At 39.5% G+C, this 24765-nt stretch overlaps 1 protein-coding gene across 9 annotated transcripts in view; it reads left to right on the top strand.

The window, feature by feature from the left end:
- Nucleotides 1-24765, top strand: part of STAU2 (staufen double-stranded RNA binding protein 2) — a 420348-nt gene that overhangs the window by 368976 nt on the left and 26607 nt on the right. Inside the window, exon 13 of one of the 9 annotated variants that reach the window (XM_007486964.2) lies at nucleotides 4503-7092. The exons of the other annotated variants lie outside the window; for them this stretch is intronic. Within the exon in view, the coding sequence (XP_007487026.1) occupies nucleotides 4503-4586 (84 nt within the window). The 3' untranslated portion in view covers nucleotides 4587-7092. Of the gene's footprint in view, nucleotides 1-4502; nucleotides 7093-24765 lie in introns of those variants that run through there. 9 annotated transcript variants of the gene reach the window in all.

The following is a 24765-nucleotide window of genomic DNA, read 5'->3' as shown; positions in this document are numbered from 1 at the left end:
AACTACCAAAACAGTCTTTCCAAACTCTGAGCTTTACCACGTCACTCCCCTACTCAGGAACTATTAAGGGCTCCCCATTGCCTTTGGGATAAAATATAAACTCCTCAGCTTGGCATTTAAAACTCTTTAAAACCTTTACAAGCTTATTTTACATCACTTCCCATTACATAAACTGCATTCCAGATACACCAGCTTATTTGCTGTTCCTAAAACTCAGCATTACATATAAAACCAAATGAGATAATATGTGTAAAGCACTTAGCAGAGTGCCATCTCTTAAATCAATTATTGTTCTTTTCTACCTCTTCTCCCTTCCTCAGCATTTATGCCTAAGAATAAGCTTTTCCTCCTACTTGAAATAACACTTCCCTATCATCACCTTTTCTTTGTGACATCGCTTAAGATGCTGGAAGACGATCATTGTGTCCTGCATGAGTCTCCTCTCTTCTAGGCTAAATATTTCCAGCTCCTTCTACCAATCCTTTTATGACATGGACTCAAGGCCCTTTACTCTCCTGGTTGCCCTCTTCTTGATGCACTTCAGCTTATCCCATTGCCTTCGAAATTTTTTAGTATTCAGGGGGCAGCTGGGTAGCTCAGTGGATTGAGAGCTAGCCCCAGAGACAGGAGGTCCTAGGTTCAAATCTGGCCTCAGACACTTCCCAGCTGTGTGACCCTGGGCAAGTCATTTGACCCCATTGCCTAGCCCTTCCTGCGCTCCTATCTTGGAAACAATACACAGTATTGATTCCAAGACAGAAGGTAAGGGTTTAAAAAAATGTAGTATTCAGATCAAAATTAAACACAGTCTTCTAGATGTCATCTGACTAATGCAGAGTACAGCAAGCCCATCATTTCCCTAGTCCTGGTAGATATACCACTTAGTGGAGCCCAAGATTATGCTGCTTTTTTGACTGCTACATCTCACTGCTGACTGATATTAGACTTGTTATCCACTAAAATCCTAAAAAAGCTTTTTTAGCTAACTTATTGCTCAACCACAGTTTGCCCATCTTTTCCTTGTGAAGTTGGTTTCTTGAACCCAAATTTAAGACTTTATATTTATACCTATTAAATTTCATCTTATCTAATCCAACCCAATTTTTAGGCTAATTAAAAACTCTTCTTAAACTCTCTGGACTTTAGTTTCCTCATCTGCAAAAATAAATGAGAAGACAGATTTAGATGATCTTTAAAGTCTCTTCCAGTTCCAGACTTAGCCATGGAGATATATTGAATTGTCAAGGGAGAGTGTGCAGAATGAGGACAGAAAAAAAAAAGTGAGAGGTAGTTCTCTCCAAGCCAACTATAACCAGTATGTCCAAGTGTCCCAGGTATAATGCCCAAGAGCTTTAGATGGATAAAAATCAGAAATTTGATTTGACTCCCATCTTGGCAGCCTATGTTGAGAAGACGAAAATGACCTGTATGAATGATCTAATGGAAGGGAAATGATTTAATTTTGAATTATACTAGATTCCTCTAAATACCATTCCTCTGGATTTCACTGTATATTTACTGTCTTGTGCCAGTGGTAGCAGGAGGCCTTTGCGAGTCCAAGAAAGACGTGCTTGCATAAGAGTTGCCCTTCCAAGCTCTTTATGAGACACTAGTCCCATTCATTGCATGAAGATGCTCACACGAGGGCAGGTATTTCTAAAATATGTTTTCAAAATTCCTTTTTAATGCATATATATTCTGTAACATACCAAGGCCCTTAGTAACAGACAGTTGAATGTTGTGACAACATGGTGTGGGATGTGATGACAGCAGCATGTGTGGAATGTGGTGATATCAAGGGGGCAGAGCTGGATGAGTTTGCTGTTTGGTTTTTATTTCAGTGGGAGTTGTGCACGTGTTAGGACTGCAGTTTGGAGCTCTTTGTGGAGGGTATCATCTTAATGATGTGTAGGAGGCTTAACTTCCTGACACAAATCAGTAGTACAAAATCAACCCCTGTGCTTGTGAGTACCTGAAATCTCAATAAAGCTAGAACTATTGTGGAACTGTTTCTTGAACAAGAAGTGTTCTTGAAACACGTAAATGAAAATGCAGTAGATATTATGGGAGTTTCTGGTTTCAGGATGCATAATGAATTTTTTAGATCTTCTAAAGCCCCTTTGTTATCACAACAAAGTATATATATTTAGATGGGTATGTGTACATATATTTATGAAAATATACTTTTCAAAGGTACTTCTCACAAAAAGAAGTAAAATCAATTTTTTAGATGTTATTTGTGGAAAAAAATCTCTTGCTTTGCCCTTTCTGGTTAGGAAGAAAATGGTGTAATCTTTCCTTATAATCTCAGAGTGACAATCTCTTTTGTGCCTTATTATTCTGTTTGACTTTGTTTTCATTTAAGCATAAGGGCACAAAAATCTTGACGAATTAATTTTATACCATTAATCAAGAGAGAAAATGAATCTAGTAGATTGCTTTTGTTTAAAAATACCTTATCATCAGAATTTGATTATATTTCACATAATTTTTGTTAAATTACTTATTCCTTGTAGGGAGCTCTAGTGATTAAAGTGTTTTATAATGCACTCTTGTTTTCCATGAAACTCTAGTGTGGCCCTGTTTCCTGGCCACAGGAATGTAAGAACTTCTTGGCATATACCCTGCCTAGGATTGGGTGGGACGATATATAATTAATGTCAAGTGTTATTGTCCTTCTCCAATGCCATCCACCCACTGACTCGTATCAGCTTCTTCCTGTTCTGTCTGTATTAAGAGTTAGGGTTTCACCATTTTGGTTCTGATTATATCTGGGTAAAACTTTCTGCATTCCCTTTTTCAGAGTACATATAAAATATCTGCCATGCTCTTGGGCCATACCAGGTGACTGAATCTCTGAAGCTTTTATCAGAAAGGAAAACAGGTTTATATAACAAACTGACTCTTTTTGTAATTGGAAACAAAAAGCAGTTTCTTCCTTTCAATTTGGATAATTACAGGTGGCCACGTTGAGGATTGGATCTTGTGCATTACTGGTTTAAAAGCTGAATATTTACTGAACATTAGGTGATCATTAAGTTTACAGACTCAGTCTCATCGGTTGCATTTCTTATAAGCTAAAAAGACATACTAAAGTGGCAGAATGAGTTGGAAAAGAATGAGTCATCATTTTTATAGTTAGAGGTAAGAATCAAATTAGCAAGGTTATTTTAGGGGGAAATTTTTTCCTTTAATTCTGTGATTAATTTTAGAGACAATTTGTTGCCTTAGTCTTCTGTGCAACTAACATGATAAAGAATACTAATGAATTGTATCAATTATCTTATAGTCTATCAGTCAAAGGAATAAAAATATAGGAATCATTTAAATTAATTGGATTTATGATTAATTTTATAGAATATATAAAATATCCAATTGATTTTGCATATTTTAACAGCCTAAAAATATAAGCAAGTTTCAGATTGACATACACTTTGGGTTTGACTACAGCATTTACTACTGAAGTATAATAATGCCACTCACTCTCCATAAAGTTCTTAGAATCTAAATGAAGACTTAAAATATTGGGGTGATGTGCTCTTGGCCAGAGTGTGTGAAACAGAGAGAGAGAGAGAGAGAGAGAGAGAGAGAGAGGACTTACTATAGACTCCTTCCTTCAAAAACTAGACAGAGTATGAAGATAAGTGCTCTTCTGGACTTGATTCTGACTAACAAGGAATTTAGTCAATAGGAACTGGTTGCTGAAGTAGAATTGACAAAAATCTTTAGGGAAAATGACATCTTAAAATTTGCAATAGGAAAAAAGAAAGCCTAGGTATAAGACACACATCCTAGAAAGAATGGAAATCTTCAACAGTGAAGTTCTACACAGAAGGAAAACACACAATCACATGGTTTGATGGGGATATGATTGGGGTTTTGATGTAAAGATCACTTTATTGCAAATATGAATAACATGGAAATAGGTTTTGAACAATGATACATGAATAACCTAGTGGAATTGCTTGTCAGCTCAGGTGGGGAGAGGAAAGAGGGGAGGGAAAAATCATGAATCATGTAACCATATCAAAATATTCTAAATAAATAATTTTTAATGAAGTTCTGAAAAAGACAAAAAGAACTAAGTCCAGTAAAAAAAAAAAAAGTTTTTTTAAGAGTGAGGTGTGACTACCCAGGAGTTTCATTAACCAGCTTGAATTTTTTAAGTTATGCAAAGAAGTAAGAAGCAAGGGCAAGTAATAGGAAATTAATAAAAAGGTATCACCCCATTAATAGGGGAAGGGCTGAACAAATTGTTACATAATAGAATATTACTGTTCCATAAGAACAAATATGAAGAATCCAGAGAAACTTGGAGAGATCTCGACAAACTGTTACAGAGTGAAGGAAGCAGAACCAGGAAACCAATATATACAACAATTTACTATAGAATAGATAAAAAGAACAACAAAAACTAGCTAACTAAAATGTGATTAATTATAATGACCAAGCTTAGCCCCAGAGAAGAGTTAATAAAGTAAACCTCTCTCCCTTCATTGCAGAGTCTGGACATGAAATACTGCATAGACTGTCAGACATGGTGCCTAGATGCCTCTGAAGCTTTGGAATTACTAGCCTCAGACTAATTAAATTCCAGAGTACTAAATGTACTTGCAGGTATGAATGCCGAGTCAATAACCTTTGAAGGACAAGAAGAGGGATAAGGATAGGACCTGAACCTGTGATTTAATTGGACTATTTAGTGAACTTCCAATTGAGAAAACCCCTTTTATGGACGTAGGTAGGTAGAGAGAAGTGACTTGCTCAGGGTCAGGACTTAAACCCAGTCCTTCCTGCTCCCCCGTGAGCTCTTTATCCTGTTAACAAGAAAGAGAATAAAAGATGAGAGAGGGGCAAATGTCTCCAATTTTCAATAAAAGGAAGCAAGTAGAGTATGAAAAGAACAACAATAAACAACATTAATAATAGCTAACATTTTGATAATACTTACTATATGCCAGGCACTGTACTAACCCCTTTATAATTATCTCATTTGAAAACTATACATCAGTGAACTTGAGTTTGATTCCTGGCAAAATTTTAGAATGTATTATCATAGGGATGTTAAGTTAAAAGGAAGTGATGTTCATAAAGATCTACGTCAACGACAAATTATTCCAGATTAAGCTTATTGCCTTTCTTAACAGGCTAGTTGATCCGGGGGACTGCTGTAGACTCTGGTGGCATAGATTTGAAGAAAGACTCTGACAAGATAGAGACGAAGGCTAAACAGCAGTAAGATTAGTGGATTTGGAACTAGCTGAATGACAAGATCCAAAGAGTAGCCATTAGTGGTTTTACATAGCGGTTTTACCTTAAATGACAGTTTCTACTAGAATGCCCCAGGGTGTTGGACTTGAGCACATGCTGCTTAATATTTTTTATCAATGGATAAACGTGTGCTTATATTCTTTGCAGCCAGTACAACAATACATTGCCCAACTGTCAGATGACAGAGTCAGGATCCAGAGACTGTGACAGTTTGAAACCCTGGACTGAATCATTAACGGTGTTCACTTTATAAGGGATTAATATAAAGTCTTACACTTGGCTTCAAAAACACAACTCAGAAGAACAAGATAGAGGAGGTGTAGCTAGATAGCAGTTCATCTGAAAAATAGCTGTGGGTGTAAGTAGATTGTGGGTTCTATGTGAGTCAAGTGTGATATGGCAGCCAAAAAGGCTCTTAAGAGATCAAGGCAGATGATCGTCCCACTGGGTTCTGCCCTGGTCAGACCACATCTGCAGTACTGTGTTTGGTTCTGGGTGCCACATTTAAAGAAAGACATTAATAAGTTGGGCCGTCCAAAAGGGGGGACACAATAGCTATTTTCCACTATATCATGTGGAAGAGGAATTAGATGGCAAAACAAAGCAATGAGTGGGAGAAGAGCAAAACTTCCTAAAAATTACAGCGTTTGAAATGTATAATGGGAGCAGCCAGGTAGCACAGTGGATAAAGCACCAGGCCTGGAGTGGGAGGGTATGGATTCAAATCTAGCCTCAGACACGTTCCAGCTGTGTAATCCTGGGCAAGTCACCACCCAGGTTGCCTCATCCTTACCACTCTTCTGTCTTAGAACTGATATTAAGACAGAAAGTAGGGATTTTTTTAATAGGCTTTTTCCCCCTTAGCAAGAGCAGTTTCTATCATCTGATAGGTCGTTAAAACAAAAATTAAATGACCACATTTGATATTGTAGAGGAGAGGTTTGAACCTCTTGGCTTGTGAGGTTACTTCCCATTATGTGATTCTATGACTCTGATTTTGTGTTCTCTAACAATGAACATGCCAAGGACAGGTCGTTGTCTAAATCCTTAAACTAAAAGTTTTCAGCTGAGTCTGTCAGGATATTTTGTCAGTGAGAGAATATGTCTAATGTTATAGTATGTGACAGTAGGAAAATCAAATACATTTGCTGGAAATTTACATTTCAAATACTTTTCTGAGACTTATCATGTTCATGAAAAGAAGGGACTTTTAAAAAAGACAAAATATATAATATTTAAGGAAAGTAAAATAAAGCATTGAAAGGCTAGATCACGGAGTGCTTATACAGAAAAATGTAGTAGTAACAAATCTAAAATCATTCAAATTATAGTTTACTCTCATAAAAGCTTTGGAAATGGAGCACCTAGGAATATATTGTTAAAAACAATTAAAAATAACAAAATAAGCAGTGAAGAATTTAGTAGCAAAATTAAATAATGTAACTTAGTGAAAGTTACATAGTGGCAAAATGTGCAGTCGCTTCTAAGGTACTAGAGGCAACTGGTGTCACAATGGGTAGAATTCTGGATCTAGAGTCAGGAAGATGAATTCAAACCACTCTCAGATACCTAGTAGCTCTGTGACCCCGGGCAAGTCACTTAGCTTCTGCCCAGCTCAGATTCCTCAAGTGTAGAATGACTATAATCATAGCACCTACATCACAGGGTTATTGTGAGGCTCAAATGAGATGATATTTTTAAAGCACTCAGTACAGTGCCTGGCACATAGTAGGCTCTGTCTCCCCTGCCTGGATTGGGGGCCCTCTGCTCTCCCTTCCTCACCTCTGTCTCTGGCTTCCTTTAAGCCCCAGTTAACATCCCCCCTTCTACATGCAGCCTTTCCCTTGACTCCCTTGAGTCAAGCGCCTTCGTTCTCTTTATTATTTCCTGTTTTCTCCATAGATAGTTCGTATGTAGTTGTTTGCAGGCCGTCTCCTCCATTAGATTGTATATTTCTTGAGATCAAGCACTGTGATTTACTTTTCTTTGTATCCCCAGACTTAGCACAGTGTCTGGCACATAGTAGGCATGTTAAAATTTTATGGACTAATTCATATGGAACAATTTAGTACTAAAAGAGCAGAAAAAGGAAATTATGCCAATAAGTAAAGGATGTCAAATACGGATGCTATTGGAAATAAACAGTTCAGTGCCTAAAAGGAATGGGGGGAGGGGTGGCTTAATAAAACCTGTTAAAAAAGGTGTATTAAGCAGTTTGGTACAGAAAATTAACTGTGGCATAAATATAAGCCTTAAATCATCTTGTAAAAGACATAGAATGATGTCTCATTTGTGTGAAAACAGTATAATGACTTTAAAGGAACAAAGGAATTCTTTTTATTGTTTAAAAACTGTAAAAATATGAACTACAAGAAGGTTCCAGGGACACAAAATGAGTTGGAGGACTGTATTGAGAACTTAGGAACTCATTTGCATATTGCTGGGTTAAGAAGAAAGAGAGTAAAACTTTTTAAAATGAGATAGTATATAAAATATATGTTGGCATATAAAATGTAAAACGACATATATAAAAATATTTGAGGGTTAACATCAGGTAAAAAAGGATTGTCAATTCCAAGGAGAAAAACATTTTTTTGTTAACTTTTAAGTGAAAAGTGAGTCACCAAAGTACCAAAGATACTCTGTTTTAAGCCATTGGAAGGTACAGGAAAAGGAAGAAACATCAAGTCCAGGTGACTTCTCATTGGTTGTTAAGAAGCTCAGCCCCATTGGAGAAGAGCTTCAGTATTGAAATTGTTTTCTGGTGGCCCCTAAGAACTCAAGACAGGTGAAGCCTGAGAGGGCAACCTGTTGCTCTATACTGTCCCCCTCTGGTTTGATAGCAAAAAGCAAAAGGGGAAAGAAAGATTTTACACTTGTTTTGTCTTATCAGAACTGTGGCTAGACTGGTCCACCTTGGCCAGAGAGACAAACAGAGCTATTCACCTTGAGTTCTCTTCCGATTAAACAACATGGCATCCAAGTGAGTGAGTGAAGAGGTTCCTCGGAGGAGTCCTCTAAGATCTTGATGAGCATTTCAGTTCTCTGACAGAAAGGGAACTGCTCGGTATGCAAATTAATGGTATAACACATTTGCAGTGCTCTTTTAAGGGTTGTTATAAGTTGAATCAGCTTATAAATACTATATTTGTTCAAGAATTGAAGAGGAGATTTGCACAGCTACAGAGCTGAAAATATCAGCAGGGAAGCAGTTTTGGGTAGTCAGAGGTTCCTGAATGGAATAATGATATCAAGTCACACCTGAAGTTCTTATCAAAGAAAGAAGCCAAATGGTAGCAGATATTAGAACAGGAGAAGAAACAAAAACCAAATAAATACAAGTTGTCAAATCAAAAGAGTGACAAAAACTTTGGCTATTGGATTAAGGATCAGATTGATGAAAGAGGAAGACAAAAAAAAAACAATGCTAATGGCAGGAAGAGTAGAGGCAGTAGATGAGGCACCCATTTGTATTATACTCAAAAGAAGAAGACAAACGAGTCTCTCCATAGCTTTTTATTCCCGCAGTGAACATTCTCAAAAATTCTTCCTTTCACCCCACTTCTGTTTATTCCTGTTTTGGTAATCTTTCTGCTTAGATATTATTGATAGATACAAGCCAGTTTATGTCTAAAACATCAGTTTGTCTCAGAAGTGCAAAATCAAAATTTTCACTATAATATTACAAATTGAAAAATGAATGGTTATGTGAACATTTATGGTTTGGTTGGAAAATGAGACCAAACTCAATATAAACAATTTAATTGTCAGAACAGAGTAAAATGAGATTTGGAATGTTCTTCCAGTTTTTTATTTGGTAGCATTATTTTCTTTCTAGAAACAGCTATCAAAAGTGACTGCTTGAAGCAAGGAATTTGTTTTAGTAAGACACTTGCTTGAAAGTTCAAAAACAAATTCTGCATAGTTTTGTCAGTCTTCCTTTGGCTATTTCACTTGCTGAGCAAGTCAACTCTTAGAAACGGTTCAGTGTCAGAGCACTGTGGTTTCCAATCCCTCCTCTTGCAAACCAGTTCTTATAGTCCATTACATTACTTGTTGGCATTTAGATTATATAGTTGGATTATAATAACATAATAGAACTGCTTTCTTGGTTGTTGAGGTTTCTTTCTACACATGCTTACACTTGATTAAATACCCTTCTTTTCTTGCCTTTTTTCCATTGGAAAATAGATTCCTTATTCCCCTGTAATCATTTATGGTTTTTTCCCTCTCCTGGACTCTTAATCATTAGAAGTTTGCTAAAAAAATATGTTTTTATTTCATATTTCTTCTCTTCTTTTTATGGGAGAAATGTGCCTCTTCAAAACTATTTCCATGGTAAAAAAAAAATTAATGGAGGTAGTGTCAAAGGAATATTACCAGGAACTACAAATATCATATATTTTTAAATTGTATCATTTCATAGAATCAAATTATTTTAGAACTGAAAGGGATACAAGTTTTAGGAAAATGATTTCTGGAGAAGAGTTTTAAACTCTCTGAAATTATGAAAGAATTCTCATAGATACCTAAATTAGTATTTTGCTTTGTGCCTTGAGCTATACTCTGCACTCATTATTGCTCCTTGAGGAAAGAGAACTAAGTAAAAGGTGTCACAGGGTAGATAATTACAAAGGGTAAGAAATTGATATTAGTGTTATGGAATTTTAGGGCTGAGACAGACCTTTGAAGTCACCTAGTCCAACACCCTGATTTTACAGATGAGGAACCTGAGGCCCAGAAATGGGGAAGTTACTAGCAGAGCTTGAACACAGGCCTCCTAATGCTAAATCCAGTGCTCTTCTCACTATACCACACTGCCTCCATTGTACTATGGGTGAGTAGCTTTGAAATCTAATGTGCAAATAATATCCATTCATTCAGCAAGTATTTACTAAATAATTACTATATATATTTCACTGTGCTTAGTGCTCCGTGAGATACAAATAGAACTCAAGATATAGGCCCTAGTCTAAAAGAATTCACCCTCCAGTTAGAGAAATTAGATATACATGAATATATGTATAAGGAGAAAGGGTTTGAAGTCAGTCTTGAAATGGATAGGTTTAGATAGGCAGTAGAGGAGAAAACTTAGTCTGCGAGTTATAGAGCAATAAAAGATGGGGACACGTAGGGTAGAAACTGTATCCTCACCACCCACTCCATCCAGCAAAGGCTAGCTTTTCCTTAAAAGGTATTCAGATTGTTATTTGACCTTCCGACTCAGAGAGGACTACTTATTGAGACATTTTTTGAGATTTGGCTCAGATTGTTGATGTCACTTTTTCATCTCCTGCGTACCAAGCAATTCCAAGGAAATGGAAGGGCTCTGAGTCACTTTGGTTGCTGGATCTCAGTGGGAGCTGCTCTCAGCTGAATCAATTCAAGGGGTTCTTGGTGCTTGTCTTTGTTAAATATCCTTTGCCCCATATGGTTAAGTGAATCTTTTAACTGTTGAACAACCTATGAGTATCTTGATTTGTTCCGATATCAGACCTGAACTTCCAGGGGACTGACCAGCCCAGAACAAGGCACTAATGGGCATGGATGCTCTATTTTATATCTCTCACTTAAGCTTGCTAAATTTCCATTCCATCATCTTTGCCTGGTCATTATTTTCTTATTTCTCAGGGGTGCTTTCATCTAGCACTAACAAAATATGAATTATTGTGTTGTGGGGTTTTTTTGTCTTAAATTAGTGTTCATTACTATACTTCCACTTTGGCAAAATAATACCTTTCCTGTTTGAGAAAAAAAGTTGAGTAGTCACATAGAAACTGAAACAATCTAGAGGCTATTAAATTAACATTCTAGAAATTGTGTTGCTATTGATATAAAACTAAGAAATAGATAGTGAAAGTCCTTTTATTCTGGGATTCTATATAACAGTACAAAGATTAATCTCATGAATTTTTAAAATCATCTCTTTAAAAGTCATTATATCATCATTTTGAGGGGAAATTAAAATAAATCATGAAAGACTATCTAGCTTGGATTGTTTCTGTAGTCTTTGAAAAAACATTATTGTCAATTTTACCCAAATTGTCCAATCTAATCCTGAGATTACTCAGTACTATAAAATTATAGATCTTTACAATACAGATGGAATAAATGGGTTCTTAGTAGCAATGGGAATAGATATTATTCTCTCTAGAAAATAATGCTAAATCATAGCAGAGATCATATATTTCCATATATATATTCTATTCCCATATATTTCAACCTATTAAAATCAGTGAATCATTTTTGAAGAGGACTGTGTCCTCTCATATTCCTTTGTTTCTCTTCTGCTATTGTTTCTTTAGATATGTTTTATGACTTATAAAAATAGTTATTTTGTTAAAAGTTATATAGAATATCTTATTTTTATAGATTGTTATTAATAAGAAAGTATATTTACTATTTTATGTGCTTAAGAAGAAAATATCTATATGCAGCTCATTCACATTATATAGTGCTTTAATATGCACTTAATCTGCAATATCTTGTTAGGACCTCATGACAACCCTATGAAATGGGTACTATCACCCCAACATACTGTATATATGAGCAGAATGGGATTTGAGAGAAGTTATGGCCCTGCATATAGTATAGAGGGTATGGTAAACATGCCCTGTATACTTTTATCTAAGTAATTAATGATCAAATTCAATTTGCTGTTATTTATTACATTCCTACTGTGTGCTAAAGACTTTTGTAGCAACTAGATATATAAAGACAAGGAAGTCCCCACCCTTGAAGACTGTATATTTTACTAGAGGAAAACAAAATGTACGTAGATGAAGAAATAAAGTATTTGGGGATTTGGGAGAGTCCTAGCACAGGTCTAAACATAGAAGCCTGGGCATAGCCATAGAAACCTTCTTCTAAGTTGGCATTGAATGGAAAAAAGAAATATCATCGGAGTACAACAGTATATTATGTCATTCCTGTACTGATTAAATTCCCCATTCGTTACTAGCGTTGCAAAGAACCTATGCTGCTAGTGTTAGCTGCCTCCCTGAAAAAGAGGCCATTCACTGCTTTAAACCATAGGTTTCTGGAACGTCAAAATATGGAGTTCTGTGGAATGTCGTCACATCTGCGTCCCGTTTTCTATTCTTCCAACAAAATAGTTTCTAGTGCTTCGCTGCGGGGTATCATGGACCTTAGATTCTTGAAAGCAATGCTAGTCAAGTGACAGGTCCAGCAGGTCCCAGCAGAATGAGTAGGTTTTACAGGAGGGCCTGGGAGCACACCGTGTTCCTGTCATTCAGACCACTCTACCTCAGAGGACGTTTGCATCATTGGGTTAGCCACAGAGTAATACATTTTTTATTCACATCAATTCTCAAAAATGTATTGACTATGTCTTAGCAGAGTTGTAGTTAACATTGATGGATAGCACTTAGCAACAAAATTTAAATTTCTTAAAATGCTGATATATGCTAACACTACTGTTAAAGCTGCCAGTGATAACATGTGCAGCGCTTTAGTATAATCATTAACTTGTTTTAAGCTTTGGACAAAATAATGTCCGTAGAAGTCCATGTGGTTTCCTTCTCTGCTGCTGTAGAAAATTTATATTAAATGAAAAGTAGGAAAACACTTACTCCACGCCCCCATTAGGAAAATAGAAAAGTTTTAGTAGAGGTTTTGTTCTCTGCCTAATTTGCATTTCTGTTTATCTCTGGGGAACACGGCCTCATTGTGGTTGAGGCAAAATCCAGGTTACTGATGGCTATGCCTTTGGCTATAGCACAGTAGAGCATAGGCTTTTAATAGAGTAAGCCCGAGAGAGAAGTTAGGAGAGAGTAGGACTCGACTTGAAACTTCTCTCGGGTCCTGAGTTGTGTGCAAAGGATAAATGCCTTCTGGGTCTTCTGCAACAAGATCATTGGAGAAGCCCTCTGGATGGCCCTTTCTCTGCCACAGCTCAGGGCCTACTTTCTGGCCGAAGGGGAGGATCAGAATGAAGCGTCCCACCTGCCACGGAGGTGGCTGGAGCAGGCCCTGCGGAGCACCATCAGACACAGAAGCTGTCACCACCACATCCTGGGCCATGGCGAGGCAGCCTGACTTTTGTCCTGCCCTGAGCTAAGAGAGAGGATCCATTTCACTCACAAGGCAAGACAACGTCACGGGACCTCTTCAGAAACAAAGGACAGGGACTTCCCTGAGACGGCTGCCCTGTAGAAGGCACTTCAGCAGCTCCCCACTGCCAGTCACGACAAAGCGTCTCCAAAGGACAAAAATCACAATCAGACGAGGGAAGGGGCTCTGCAGTAGGGGGCAGCCTGGCAGGGAGGCAGGGGTTGGGCATTTCCACACGGTAAGGGGGTAGAATTACTCCTACCAAAGCGCGAGCTGATCCCCCACACCCACCTCCTGCGCCAGAGTCAGAGCGAAGGCCCTGGCAAACTCTCAATTGCTGGGAGCTAGCTGAGGGCGCCAGTCTTACCCCTGAGAGCAGCACAAAGCCTTGGCAGAGAGACTTGGGGCCCCAGAGCAAGGCGCTATACCTCTAGAGGCCTGGCCTCCTCACTCAGACTTTGGCTGAGAAGAAAAGACTAAACTAACCCAGCAAAGGCCATCAGCACCTAAGAACTATCATCTACAAGCACCAAAAAAGTAACACACAACGGAGAAAGCCTCTGGCGTTGGATAACTTCCACGGAGAAAGAGTACAGAGGCGACAGCAAAGAGTGACGAACAAGAAAACATCCAAAATTTCCCCCCAAGATGGAAATTGGTCACAAGCTCTTAAGGAACTCAAAATGGAGTTCAAGAATCAAGTAAGACAGATGTAGGAACAATGGGAAGAAAAGTGGGGGGAAAATGAAAGTAATTCAAAAGGAAAATAACAGTTCAAAAGACAGAATCTCCCCCGTGGAAAAAGACGCACAGAAATCACTTGAAATAATAAGCAAATTGGAGACCAGAATTGACCTGCTGGAAGCCATGAAAAGCAGGTTAGACCCAACCAAAAAGGAAAATCAAAAGATCATAGCTGAAAACCAGTCTTTAAAGACTAGAATTGGGCAAGTAGAAGCTAATGATCTCACAAGACAAAAACAAAGGATGAACCCCAACGATACACGTATGCACAGGGCCTCACACACACATAGAGCCACGGTTACTGTGTACTTGTGTCCCACACCAATACTGTCCAGGAAGTTTTCCTGGCAAAGATGCTGGAATGGTTCACCGTTTCCCTCCCCAGTGCTAGAAAGTTAGGTGGGACCCTGATAGTGAGGGCCTTTAATATCCTACATAAGGATGTCTATTTGATCCTATTGCCACTAAGGAGCCAATAGAGTTTAGGAAGCAGGAGAATGAGATAATTGGATGGACTTTAGGCAAATCACTTTGGCACTGGTGAAGATCTCCCCCTGGCTGCCTGGCTTCACAAGTGGCTAATGCTGAAAATCCTGCACCTGGCAGCTCGTCCTCCCATGAGGAGCCTCTGGGAGCTTAGCTGGGCCTCCCTCCTCCTGGGCTCCCTCTTCCAGGAGGACCTGTAGGCAAAGCTTTCCCCATATAGGGTGGCACCTGCTGCGGCTTGTCTTGGCCAACAAAGTCCATAAGAACCCAGAACCACCTCTGCCTCACAGGGAACCATTGTTGTGACCTTGCTGTCAAAATCAATTCTACATTTTACTAGTCTATTACCTATTAATTAGATAGGATTAAATTCAAAAGAGTAGGTCAGGTTGTTTTTTAATTAAGTGATCATTTAGAATGGGAAGTCACCAACAAGACCTATTATTTGATTGCCTCTGTGTCTGATGGCTGTAATTTTTATACAGCCTTCTAGCTTACAAAGTACTTTAGACACACTTTATTTGATCCCAACCATTTCCCTTTGAGGATGACAGCAGAGGCCTTAATATCTTCATCTCTGTCTTCCCATCCAGCATCATCCAGCCACTCCCAGGGCCTTTTTGTCCTGGAGCCTCCACTTTGTGGAAGGGCTCCAGCTGACCGACTCACATTCCAGACTTCCAAACCATTCCCCTATACCAGTTGCCTTCCCTCCTCACTTACCGACGCCCACTTCTCATGCCCCTTTCACGCCTCCTCTCCCTTCTCTGGAATGTGAGCTTTGGGGGAATGTGGACTGTCCTTCTCTTAGCTTCTATTGGGATACCCAGTGCTGAGCTCGGGGCCTGGCGCACAGTGAGGGCTTGGTAAATGCTTCTTGCCTGCCTGCCTTCATTTTACATGAGGCCGCAGAGAGTCAGGCACACAGCAAGTAAACGACAGGCCTGGGGTTCAAATCCGGGTCTTCTGACTCCAAATCAGTGCCCCTTTCACTCCTTCAGTGTCTGCTTGCTCCCTAGCTAGAGATTGCAACTCTGAAGAGGCGAGGGCTACCATTATGCAGTCTGAGTAATTGGAGATAAGTAGCCCTGATCACTGGTACTGAGTGCCAGCTGGAGAAATTCCCCAATTCAAAGAATTAGAATTCCCAGGGAAAGCTGGTACCTGGCTGCTGGTGTCTCTGAACAAACAGCTTACATGGAGCTGGAAAACTTCATTTCCAAACAGAAATAGAAATATGTGCCTACTCAGGAGCTGAATCCATTAAAATTAAAGAAAATTGGCAGCCTGGTATATCTTAATAAGAGGTGTTATCTGAATTATCAGATCAGAGCTTATGTTTCTTGGGCTCAAGATGAAAAACTCATCCCCCTCCCCCTATTAAAATTTCATGGAATCCAAACAAAGGCGTCTCATTGCATTTTTTTTTAATAAGGAGAGAACACTTTTCAAGCAGATTTAGCTGCTCAGATCTTAAAGCACCAAGATTATTACTAACCCACATACTAGTTCTTACAAGATTAGATTTTTTGCAACATGTTCCTTCTATTAACTCTTTCCAGTCAGACATCAGGACCTAAATAATTATTTTATTAACCAGAGGAATGGAAATTCATATTTTTGCATTCATTTGATGGTTTCACACCAGAGATTTGACATTCTAGCTCTCAGTTTCTATAACTGGAATTTACAATGGCTACTCCAAACTTACTAATTCCTTGTGGGTGCTGGTATGGTTGCCCTTTTTCAGGTATATTACCGATACCTTTAACACCCAGCATTCACTTCCTCGAACTTTGCCATGAAACATTTTTTTTAATTATGGGATAAAAAGTACATAATGCTATTCCCTGGTACCATGATTCTTGAGATGTAATCTTTCTCCTTTTCAATTTTCCCATAAAGACAGAACTAGGGTCAGTGCTAACTACTAGAAGAGAAGGCAATCGATTTTTACAGCAGATCTAAGTTAAAAACTCAGTAACCTGGAACAAATGAGCCCCTTAGTTTATTTCCTAAGTAAAATCTTAGTTACATTTTATTGGCTCTAAATCTTTTCTTGCCACAAACCATCAATCCACAGACTTCCTTCTGCTTCTTAAGAACCTTGAGCTGTATCCATGAGGTGCCATAAATTAGCATGTAACTAAGATACGCTATAATTTGCTTCAGTTTCTTTAAAGTTAAATCATGGTCCATCTTGGAGGGCATCTTAACAATACCTCGAATTCTCTCAGAAAGGCAGTACTATAGAGAAGTAAAAAATAAATGAAAAAAAGATGTTTTGGCTTTTATCTGTGCATGGAAAACACAAGTGGCCAAAGTTATGTGTGCGGTTCCATGATACAGAGCCTCACTTTCTAATATTTTAAGACAACCAATGCAAAGAGAGAAGCTTAGCCAAGCAGGAAACAGGAGGAAGACAATATTGTTCTTCCCCATGTGAAAACAAGAAGCCATTTTAAATGCTACTATTCCAAGGAGAAAATGAGCAGGGCCATAAAAATGTAAATAAAATACAGTATGTAATTAGGGCTGGCCTTGGGATCAGTGTTAGAGAGAGCAAAGCCTCACAATATGCATCTGAATTGAGGACTTATTTCCCTGAGCCAGTTTTGGCTGGGGAAACTGCAGAGTGCTTTCAGAAGCAAAAACATTACTTGACCAAAGTCCCCTCAGATGAATTGACTTGAGCTTTAGAAGGAGCTGTATGTTCTCTCGCTGAATAGTCCAGCGTGACAGGGGACAAAAAATGATTGGGAGGGAAAAAAAAGAGGAAAATCTCAAGAAAACCTTTTCTCTCTTGCATACCACCCCCTTAAAAAAAAACCTTGGAACTATACATGCTCTCATATGAACTTAAGTCCTAGGAAAATGAAATGTCCTAATACAGTTGGAAATAATCTCTATATTGCAGCTGCCCTCCGATCACAGTAATGGATAGTCTCTGCCTCTGATCTCACTGGCTGTTTTCCCAACACCTGACCATCCTTTTGCATGCCTTACTGTGATTTTATGCTAGCTAGATGTTTCAGTCAGATGATAAAATGTTAGACCTAGACAAGATCACAGAGACTGGCTTACCCAACCCCTTGATTCCATTGATGAGGATACTGAAGTGCCAGGAGGTTAAATAGCTTGCCGATCGATCGGTGGCAGAGTAGGAAACTCGTCTCCTTGATTTTTTGTGCCTGGACGTACTAGACCTGATTCTGGGTGATATGGTCAAGAGAATGAGTTTAAATTCTGAGACTGTAAGCAAAGATTTCAGAAACTGATGTGTAACCTTGAATTGAAAAAATGCCCCCACAGAAGAAAGTTCCTTCCTTTACTGTTCTTGGATATTGTAAACATTCAATTCAGGTCAATTGAACAAATATTTATCAAACGCCAAAAAGCACAGTCACTCAGTGGCTACTTCAGAAAGCATAGCAGCTAGGAAGATATAACAGGGTTCTGGCACGTGTGCTGAGGAAACATAAAAAATATTTCTTGCTCTTAAGAAGCTAATAAAATTCAGATAATAAACCCAAGATGGACCACGCATATATACAAAAGCAAGTAGATTTTTATCCATAGGAGTCATCATTTTTGTATTTCTACATGTTCTAGTCAGCTGTTGTGTCTTGTCCCCCTCCACAAACTTTATGAGGGCAGGGATTGGTGTCTTATCCAAAGTCTTTGTCACTTTGTGGAGAGCAGATACTCAATGGATGTTTGTTCAATAGAAGTTGGCTTCTGACCCTAGCCCACAGCTTCTTCTGCTGTACCAAACTGTCTCATGTTGATCTTTTGATATTTGTTTTCCAAGTGTGTTGTTTTTTTTTAATGGTAGGAAGGTAAGAAAAAACGAATCCTTGAGTACTTCCATTCTATGCCATCAGTTTCCATCATTGTAGCTGAGCGAGTTTGGTTTTTTTTTTCCTGTCCCTTTGAAACAGACCTGGTTTGGGTTGAATCTGCACTTCTTAGCATCTGGAGAAGAGTAAGGATATATCACTTTTTAAATGAACTTTTTGGAAAGTGCACAATACCTGATAATTTTCCCAAAAAGTAAAATGCATAGCTGTACAAATAGCCCCTTGCTTCGTAGCATTGATCACTCCGGTCATCCCTTTTCCTGTCTGATAAGTGAAATTAACAAGAAGCAGAAAGTATGACTGCATTTGTCTATTTTTTTTCCCTCTCCTAGTAAAACCATTTCAATCAATTCCTTTGATTTAGATGTGGGAAGGGGTAGAGAGAGGAGGGGTTAAACTAACCAACTATTCTCTGGGTTATTTAATGCCTCTTGTCGTATTTGTAGGTACTTTATTGTAGGGGGGGTTTCTTTTTAAAAATATTTTTTTGAATCAAAGTGTACACATCTGTCTTTATACCCAGCAGCTTTTCTGGCCCAAAACAAGTCCTCTGTGAGTTTCCCCAACTGAGCTCAGTGGGATCTCTGTCAGCTGCAAGATTTATGTCATCTTTTTCAGTCCTGAGAACTGTTCCTTCAGCTTTTCACATCTGGATTTAATTGGGAAGACATTAAGTGCAGTGGAAAAGCATATTTTAGGGCAGGTCTTTATAGACATACCCATTAAAGGAGCTTAAATGGCTTTAAGTTCAAATGGGATGAGCAAAGAGAACTCACCAAAAGTTAGCAGGCACACAATCATGTAGGGGCTGTTGAAATGGAGTCCCTTGTTCAAGGGGGAAATGAGGAAAAAGAAAAAATTGCGAATTAGCTATATGCCCCTTAAATTTTCCATGGACAGGATATAAAACATACACACAAATAACAATATTTTTCTGTATTCAATTTCCTTCTGTGACTGTGGTTTTCATATCATTGTGTATTGGTATTTGAATGTGTAATTCAAAAACATCTAGAGAAAGAAGAGGTGAATTGGTAACTGAAAATCACCTCCAATACGCCTTAGGGGTGGTGAGATATTTCATTGTGCCACCACACCCTGTTGTGTCTTGATACATAATATTAGAAGCATCCAGTCAGCTTGGAGCAAAGACAGAACACATTTATGTATGTGTTTTCTAGTAAAATTCACCATCAATTACCTTTCTAGGGAGAATTGGAGGACATATTATTAGATTTAAATAAACAAATCCAAGGTTGGATGTTAAGAGGAAAAACTGAGCTGGTCTCCTTGAGATGATGAATTATACCAAAAACAAGTTTTCAGAATTGGGCATATAAGTGGATGAGTAATTAAAATAAAAGAATAATTATCTGGAGAAGACAAACACAAGTTTTTCTTTGCATTATTGGTTTAAATCATATGTAAGAACCTTGAATTTGATCGCTGAGTTTATTCCTAGCACAAGAGCAACTACAGCCAAGTTCTTTGAAATAATTTCCCTGAAAACATTATTAATGAGTAACATGGGCTTTAAGAAAAATATTTATTTGAAATGCCACTTAGACATTTATGTTGTTTTTGTAGTGGAAACCAAGTAATCTAGTATGGAAGATGGCCTAGACAAAGGATCATGAAACTTGTGCAGTCACTTGAGAAATAAAGAGCCCTCTAGAACTGGACTTTGAATAAAAGACATTTTTTTGTACTCCAGTTTCCTCATTTCTTAGATAAGGTATATGCTTGCTCAATTTATAGGGATATTGAGGTCATTTAGATAGCTTTATTAGTAATTACTTCACCCAGCTCCCTCAAACAAGAGGTATTTTATACTAAATTTGTAATTGTTTATACGACTGTATTCATGAGGCAATTTAAATATTTCTGGGTTTTGAAATTTTATTTTCTTATGGGTTTTTACTAGTCTGCATCTGTGGAGGGTTCACCCACCATGATTAGAGCAGAGATCTATTGAATTAATGGGAAGAAACCCTAAAAGCCATTCAGCCCAACCCCCTCATTTTACAGAAGAGGCAACTGAGACTCATAAAGATTAAGTGACTTTGCTACTAATAAGTGGCAAAGCTGAGATGTTATTTAAGATGTCCCAAAAGTCTTGAGGCAGCCCTAAGTTTTTAGTAAGCAAAACTGCACTGAGCCTTTTGGGACACTGTATCTATTTCACTCCCCTTTAAGTCAGCCGTGCCCATTGGAGAAGCCATAAAGACACCAGCAGGGCCATCATTAGACAAGATAGGAATGGTTTGTCTTTGGCAAATCCCTAGCCATGTTCTTCTGTCTTTCCTCCCCCCTCACTATTTTTTGGGGAAATTTCTATAAAATTCTTCCTGTAACTAACTTCATTAGAGACTGGAAACTCTTTCAGAGACCATAGAGAAAGTCTCTTCAAAAATGGCTTCTTAAGAAATGACTCAGGAGGCAGCTGGATGGCTCAGTGGACTGAGAGCCAGGTCTAGAGATGGGAGGTCCTGGGTTCAAATATGACCTCAGACACTTCCCAGCTGTGTGACCCTGGGCAAGTCACTTAACCCCCATTGCCTAGCCCTTACCACTCTTCTGCCTTGGAACCAATGCATAGTATTGATTCCAAGACAGAAGGTAAGAATTCATTTAAAAAAAAAAAAGACTCAGCTTTCCAATCCTCCCTTCCCACCCCAAGGAAACTAGATGAGAACCCTGGCTTCAGCAGGAAGCTTTCTGTCACTGACCATACTTCTTGGGGGCTCAGAGCCACCTGTTGATATCCATGTGGGGCAAAGCAGAAAGTACTTAGAAGTTATTTGGGGAACTTCCTTCCTGTGCATCAGCTCTCCCTGAAGCAAGATCATTGGTGACCTTTTTTTTTTTAAGAAAATATCTATTTAACCCAGTGTTTTTCCTTTTTCCTTTTTTCCCCTTCATTGTATAAACTTCACAAAAAATTCTCGATCATTTTATTCCAGTACAAATGGAAATGATTCTTTAATCTAGGCTCTTACCTCGGATGGAAAACTTAAGAGAAATTAGCATTAAAGTCAAGATTAGGGCTCATCTTTGTTCTGGATTATGCACCCTCCTACCACCAGACTAACTCTTCCTATGTGCGGACTACCCTTTCTGGTCTGGCACTCTCTCTCTCTGTCGCCTCTGCCACCCCCCTTTCAGACGGGCTTGCTTCTCGTCTATCCTTTCTTCCCCAAAGAGATCCGTACCTGTCTGGTACCCCTATCAGCCCCGGCTCCCATGCTCTCTAACTTTCAGATATCAGTAGGCACTTTCGTGACTTAGCCTTGGATAACGTGCTGACGGGATAGGGTCAGAGGGGAGGACAGACAGCCGTGGCCTTAAAGGAGATCATTTTGGGTAGAGGAAGAGGGAGGGAATGCGGTAGGTGGAGGAAGGATGCAGAGAACCCCAGGACCTCTCGAGCCTACTGCAAGTGTCTCTGGGTAGGGAGGACTGGCTTTACATGGCAAACAAGCTGCAGTGACTGCTTCCTCACCTCCTCCAGGACTCCTTTTCGGGACTCTCCTTTTCGATGTAACTAATCCATGGTGGGGAAAGCCTGCATGTGAACCTCCAGGTGAACACTGGTTTTTTTTCCTATTCCACCCATGGCACATCCCAGGCAAGATGCCCCGAAGGCTCGTCTGGCCCACTTACATATAACCTCCGGGCTAGACTATATAAACATGCGTATAATTACCGCAACCTGCCCATCCCTGACATGGGAAAGAATCAAGCAAATTCAGAAAGGATCAAAGACAGGTAGGTAAGTAGGTAGGTAGGTAGATTGGAGGGAGGGAGGGAAGGAGGGAGGGAGGGATGGGCGGATGGATGGACGGACAGATGGACAGAAAGGGCAAGAGAGAAGAAGGCAGCACTGAAGACTAGCAGTCCTCACAATTTTGTAGAGGCCATTTCGGGGGTGGGGATGTATTCACTCTCTTCACATGGATTAGGAAAAAGTTGTATTGCAGTATCCACCATAAACCTAAGCAAGAGTTGCTTCATGTGGTGGGATCAGGAAAAAGATAAGAAACCTCAGGCCTAGAGTACCTTTCACTAAGGAAAAATGTCCCTAAACCTCCAAGGTACTTCACCTGTGCCATGCCCTAGGGCCTCGGTGGGCGGCAGAAGGAGAAATGCCAAGAATTCATGTGCCTGCCCTCTCTTCTGAGCTCTAGTCCAGCCCATCCCGGGGGCACGTGGACATGGACAAGGCAGACAGGAGAAGAGCAAAGGAAATGAGTCTGCCTTCCTGTACCAATCAACGGCAAACTGTTCCTTATTGTAGATGATTGTACAGAGTTTCCATTTAAAATATGTGAATGGGGGAGCTAAGTGGCTCAGTGGATAGAAAGCCAGGCCTAGACTCACAAGGACCTGGCTTCAAATTTGGCTTCAGATGCTTTTTAGCTGTGTGATCCTGGGCAAGCCACTTAACCCTGATTGCCTACCCCTCGCCCTTCTATATTAAAGTTGTTACTAGGGCAGAATTTAAGGGCTTGAAAAAAACGTGGACATCAAGTTTATGCTCAATTTTCAGACGATTATCTAATGCCATGGACATTATACCTATACAAGTCAACAAGCACTGATTAAGAGCTTACTATATGCCAAGCACGGTGCTAGGCACTGGGGATACACATACAAGCAAAAAGACAGACAGACCTTGTCCTTCAAGGAGCTTTCATTCAAGTGAGGGAAGACAATTCATAAAAAGGAACTGAAGTCTTAGACACTTCCTAGGTGTGTGACCCTGAGCAAATCACTTCACCCCAGTTGACTAGCCCAACTTCTATTCTGCTTTTGAACCAATATTGAATCTTGTGTCTAAGATACAAGGTAAGAGTTTTCTTTTTTTAATGTTTTAATAAAAGGATGTACAAAAACATAGAAAGTCCATTGCCTACTCTCCTGCCTAGTTGCCTTTTCTCCTTGTCCAGACCTGTTATTTTATTTATATTTATATCCAATGTGGAAACTCCCTCCTCTGCTACACAGAATATTTCATATCTGAGTCTACTAAAAATATACCTGGCATACTCCAAGGAGGAAGTCTGCTGCCTGTTCTCCTGAGAGTTAATAACTAATCAATCCCTTTGACCCTGTTTCCACCTGGAAATTCCTTTGAGAGAAAAAAAGGAAAGCAGATGTTGACTTATAATCAGTGAGGCTAGTCCTTGAAATACATTTTTTTTAAAGGAGGAAATATAAATGCCTGCATTTAGGGAGTCTTTCTTCAGGGGGAAAAAAATAGAAGAAAAAGTGGTTCTCTGCAGAATTAGAGGCTGTGTCTGTCCTGGGCCAGTATTCAAAGCCTTTCCATCTTGGCCGTGTCTGACAGACTTGTACTCTGATAGAAGAGCCTTCAAGAGCCCTGGGTCATTCCCCTGGGATTTCTGTTGGTAGGTGGCGCAATGGTTAGAGTACTGGGCTTCATGTCAGGAAGACCTAAGTTCAAATCCTGCCTTTAGACAGTTTACTAGCTGTGTGACCCTGCATGAATCATTGGATTTCTCTCAGCCTCAGTTTCCTCCTCTAGAAAATGAGGATAATAATAGGCTAATAATGATAGATGGGGTTGTCATGAAGATCAAACGAGATAGCACATGTGTAAAACACTTCACAAACTTGAAAGGACATCTAGCCTTATAAAGGTATTTGTTTTGACTCCCTACCTTGACTAGCAGACCATAAAAACTATTCTAGACTATGGAGGGGTCTTGAATTTCCCCAGATGGGAATATCCCCAGCGACGCTGTATCCTTGCCGTTCTTCCCTGAGTGAGTCTAGATTACTGGCTCCCAACGTGCTGTTCCACGCCTTCTGGGCCAGCTTGTCCCACTGGCACCGCCCGCCGCTCCACTCTCACAGCTCAAGACCCCTCCTCATACTTTATGGAGAGACTAGAGGCCCTTCTCTACCCTCGTCTTCTCACCGTACGTGGACACGGTCACTAATCTCTCTCGTAGCCCTTCTCCTTACCCAGGCCAGTCTCTCCACAGTTCATGCCATCACGGCTGTCTTCTTCCACAGATTGCCCTTATTTTCACACCCTCTCTCTTTCTCTCCATGTTCACTCTCTCCCTTTTCCTCCTCCTTGCCTATAACCATGCCGTAGCTCCTTAACAGGTTTTCAGGAGACGCCTCACTCCTCTGCACGCTCTCCTTTTCTCAGCCAAATTCCTTGAAAAGCTATCGGTGCTCATTGTCCTAACTGATCTCTTCTAAATATCCTCCAGGCTGGCCTCCTACCCATCCCTCAACCAGAACTCCCCCCTTCCAAGTCTCTTAATCTGATGGTCTTTGTCCTCATCCTTCTCTG

Source organism: Monodelphis domestica, chromosome 3, assembly GCF_027887165.1.
Source record: "Monodelphis domestica isolate mMonDom1 chromosome 3, mMonDom1.pri, whole genome shotgun sequence".
Taxonomy (NCBI): domain Eukaryota; kingdom Metazoa; phylum Chordata; class Mammalia; order Didelphimorphia; family Didelphidae; genus Monodelphis; species Monodelphis domestica.
This window is presented reverse-complemented; position numbering and strand designations above follow the sequence as displayed.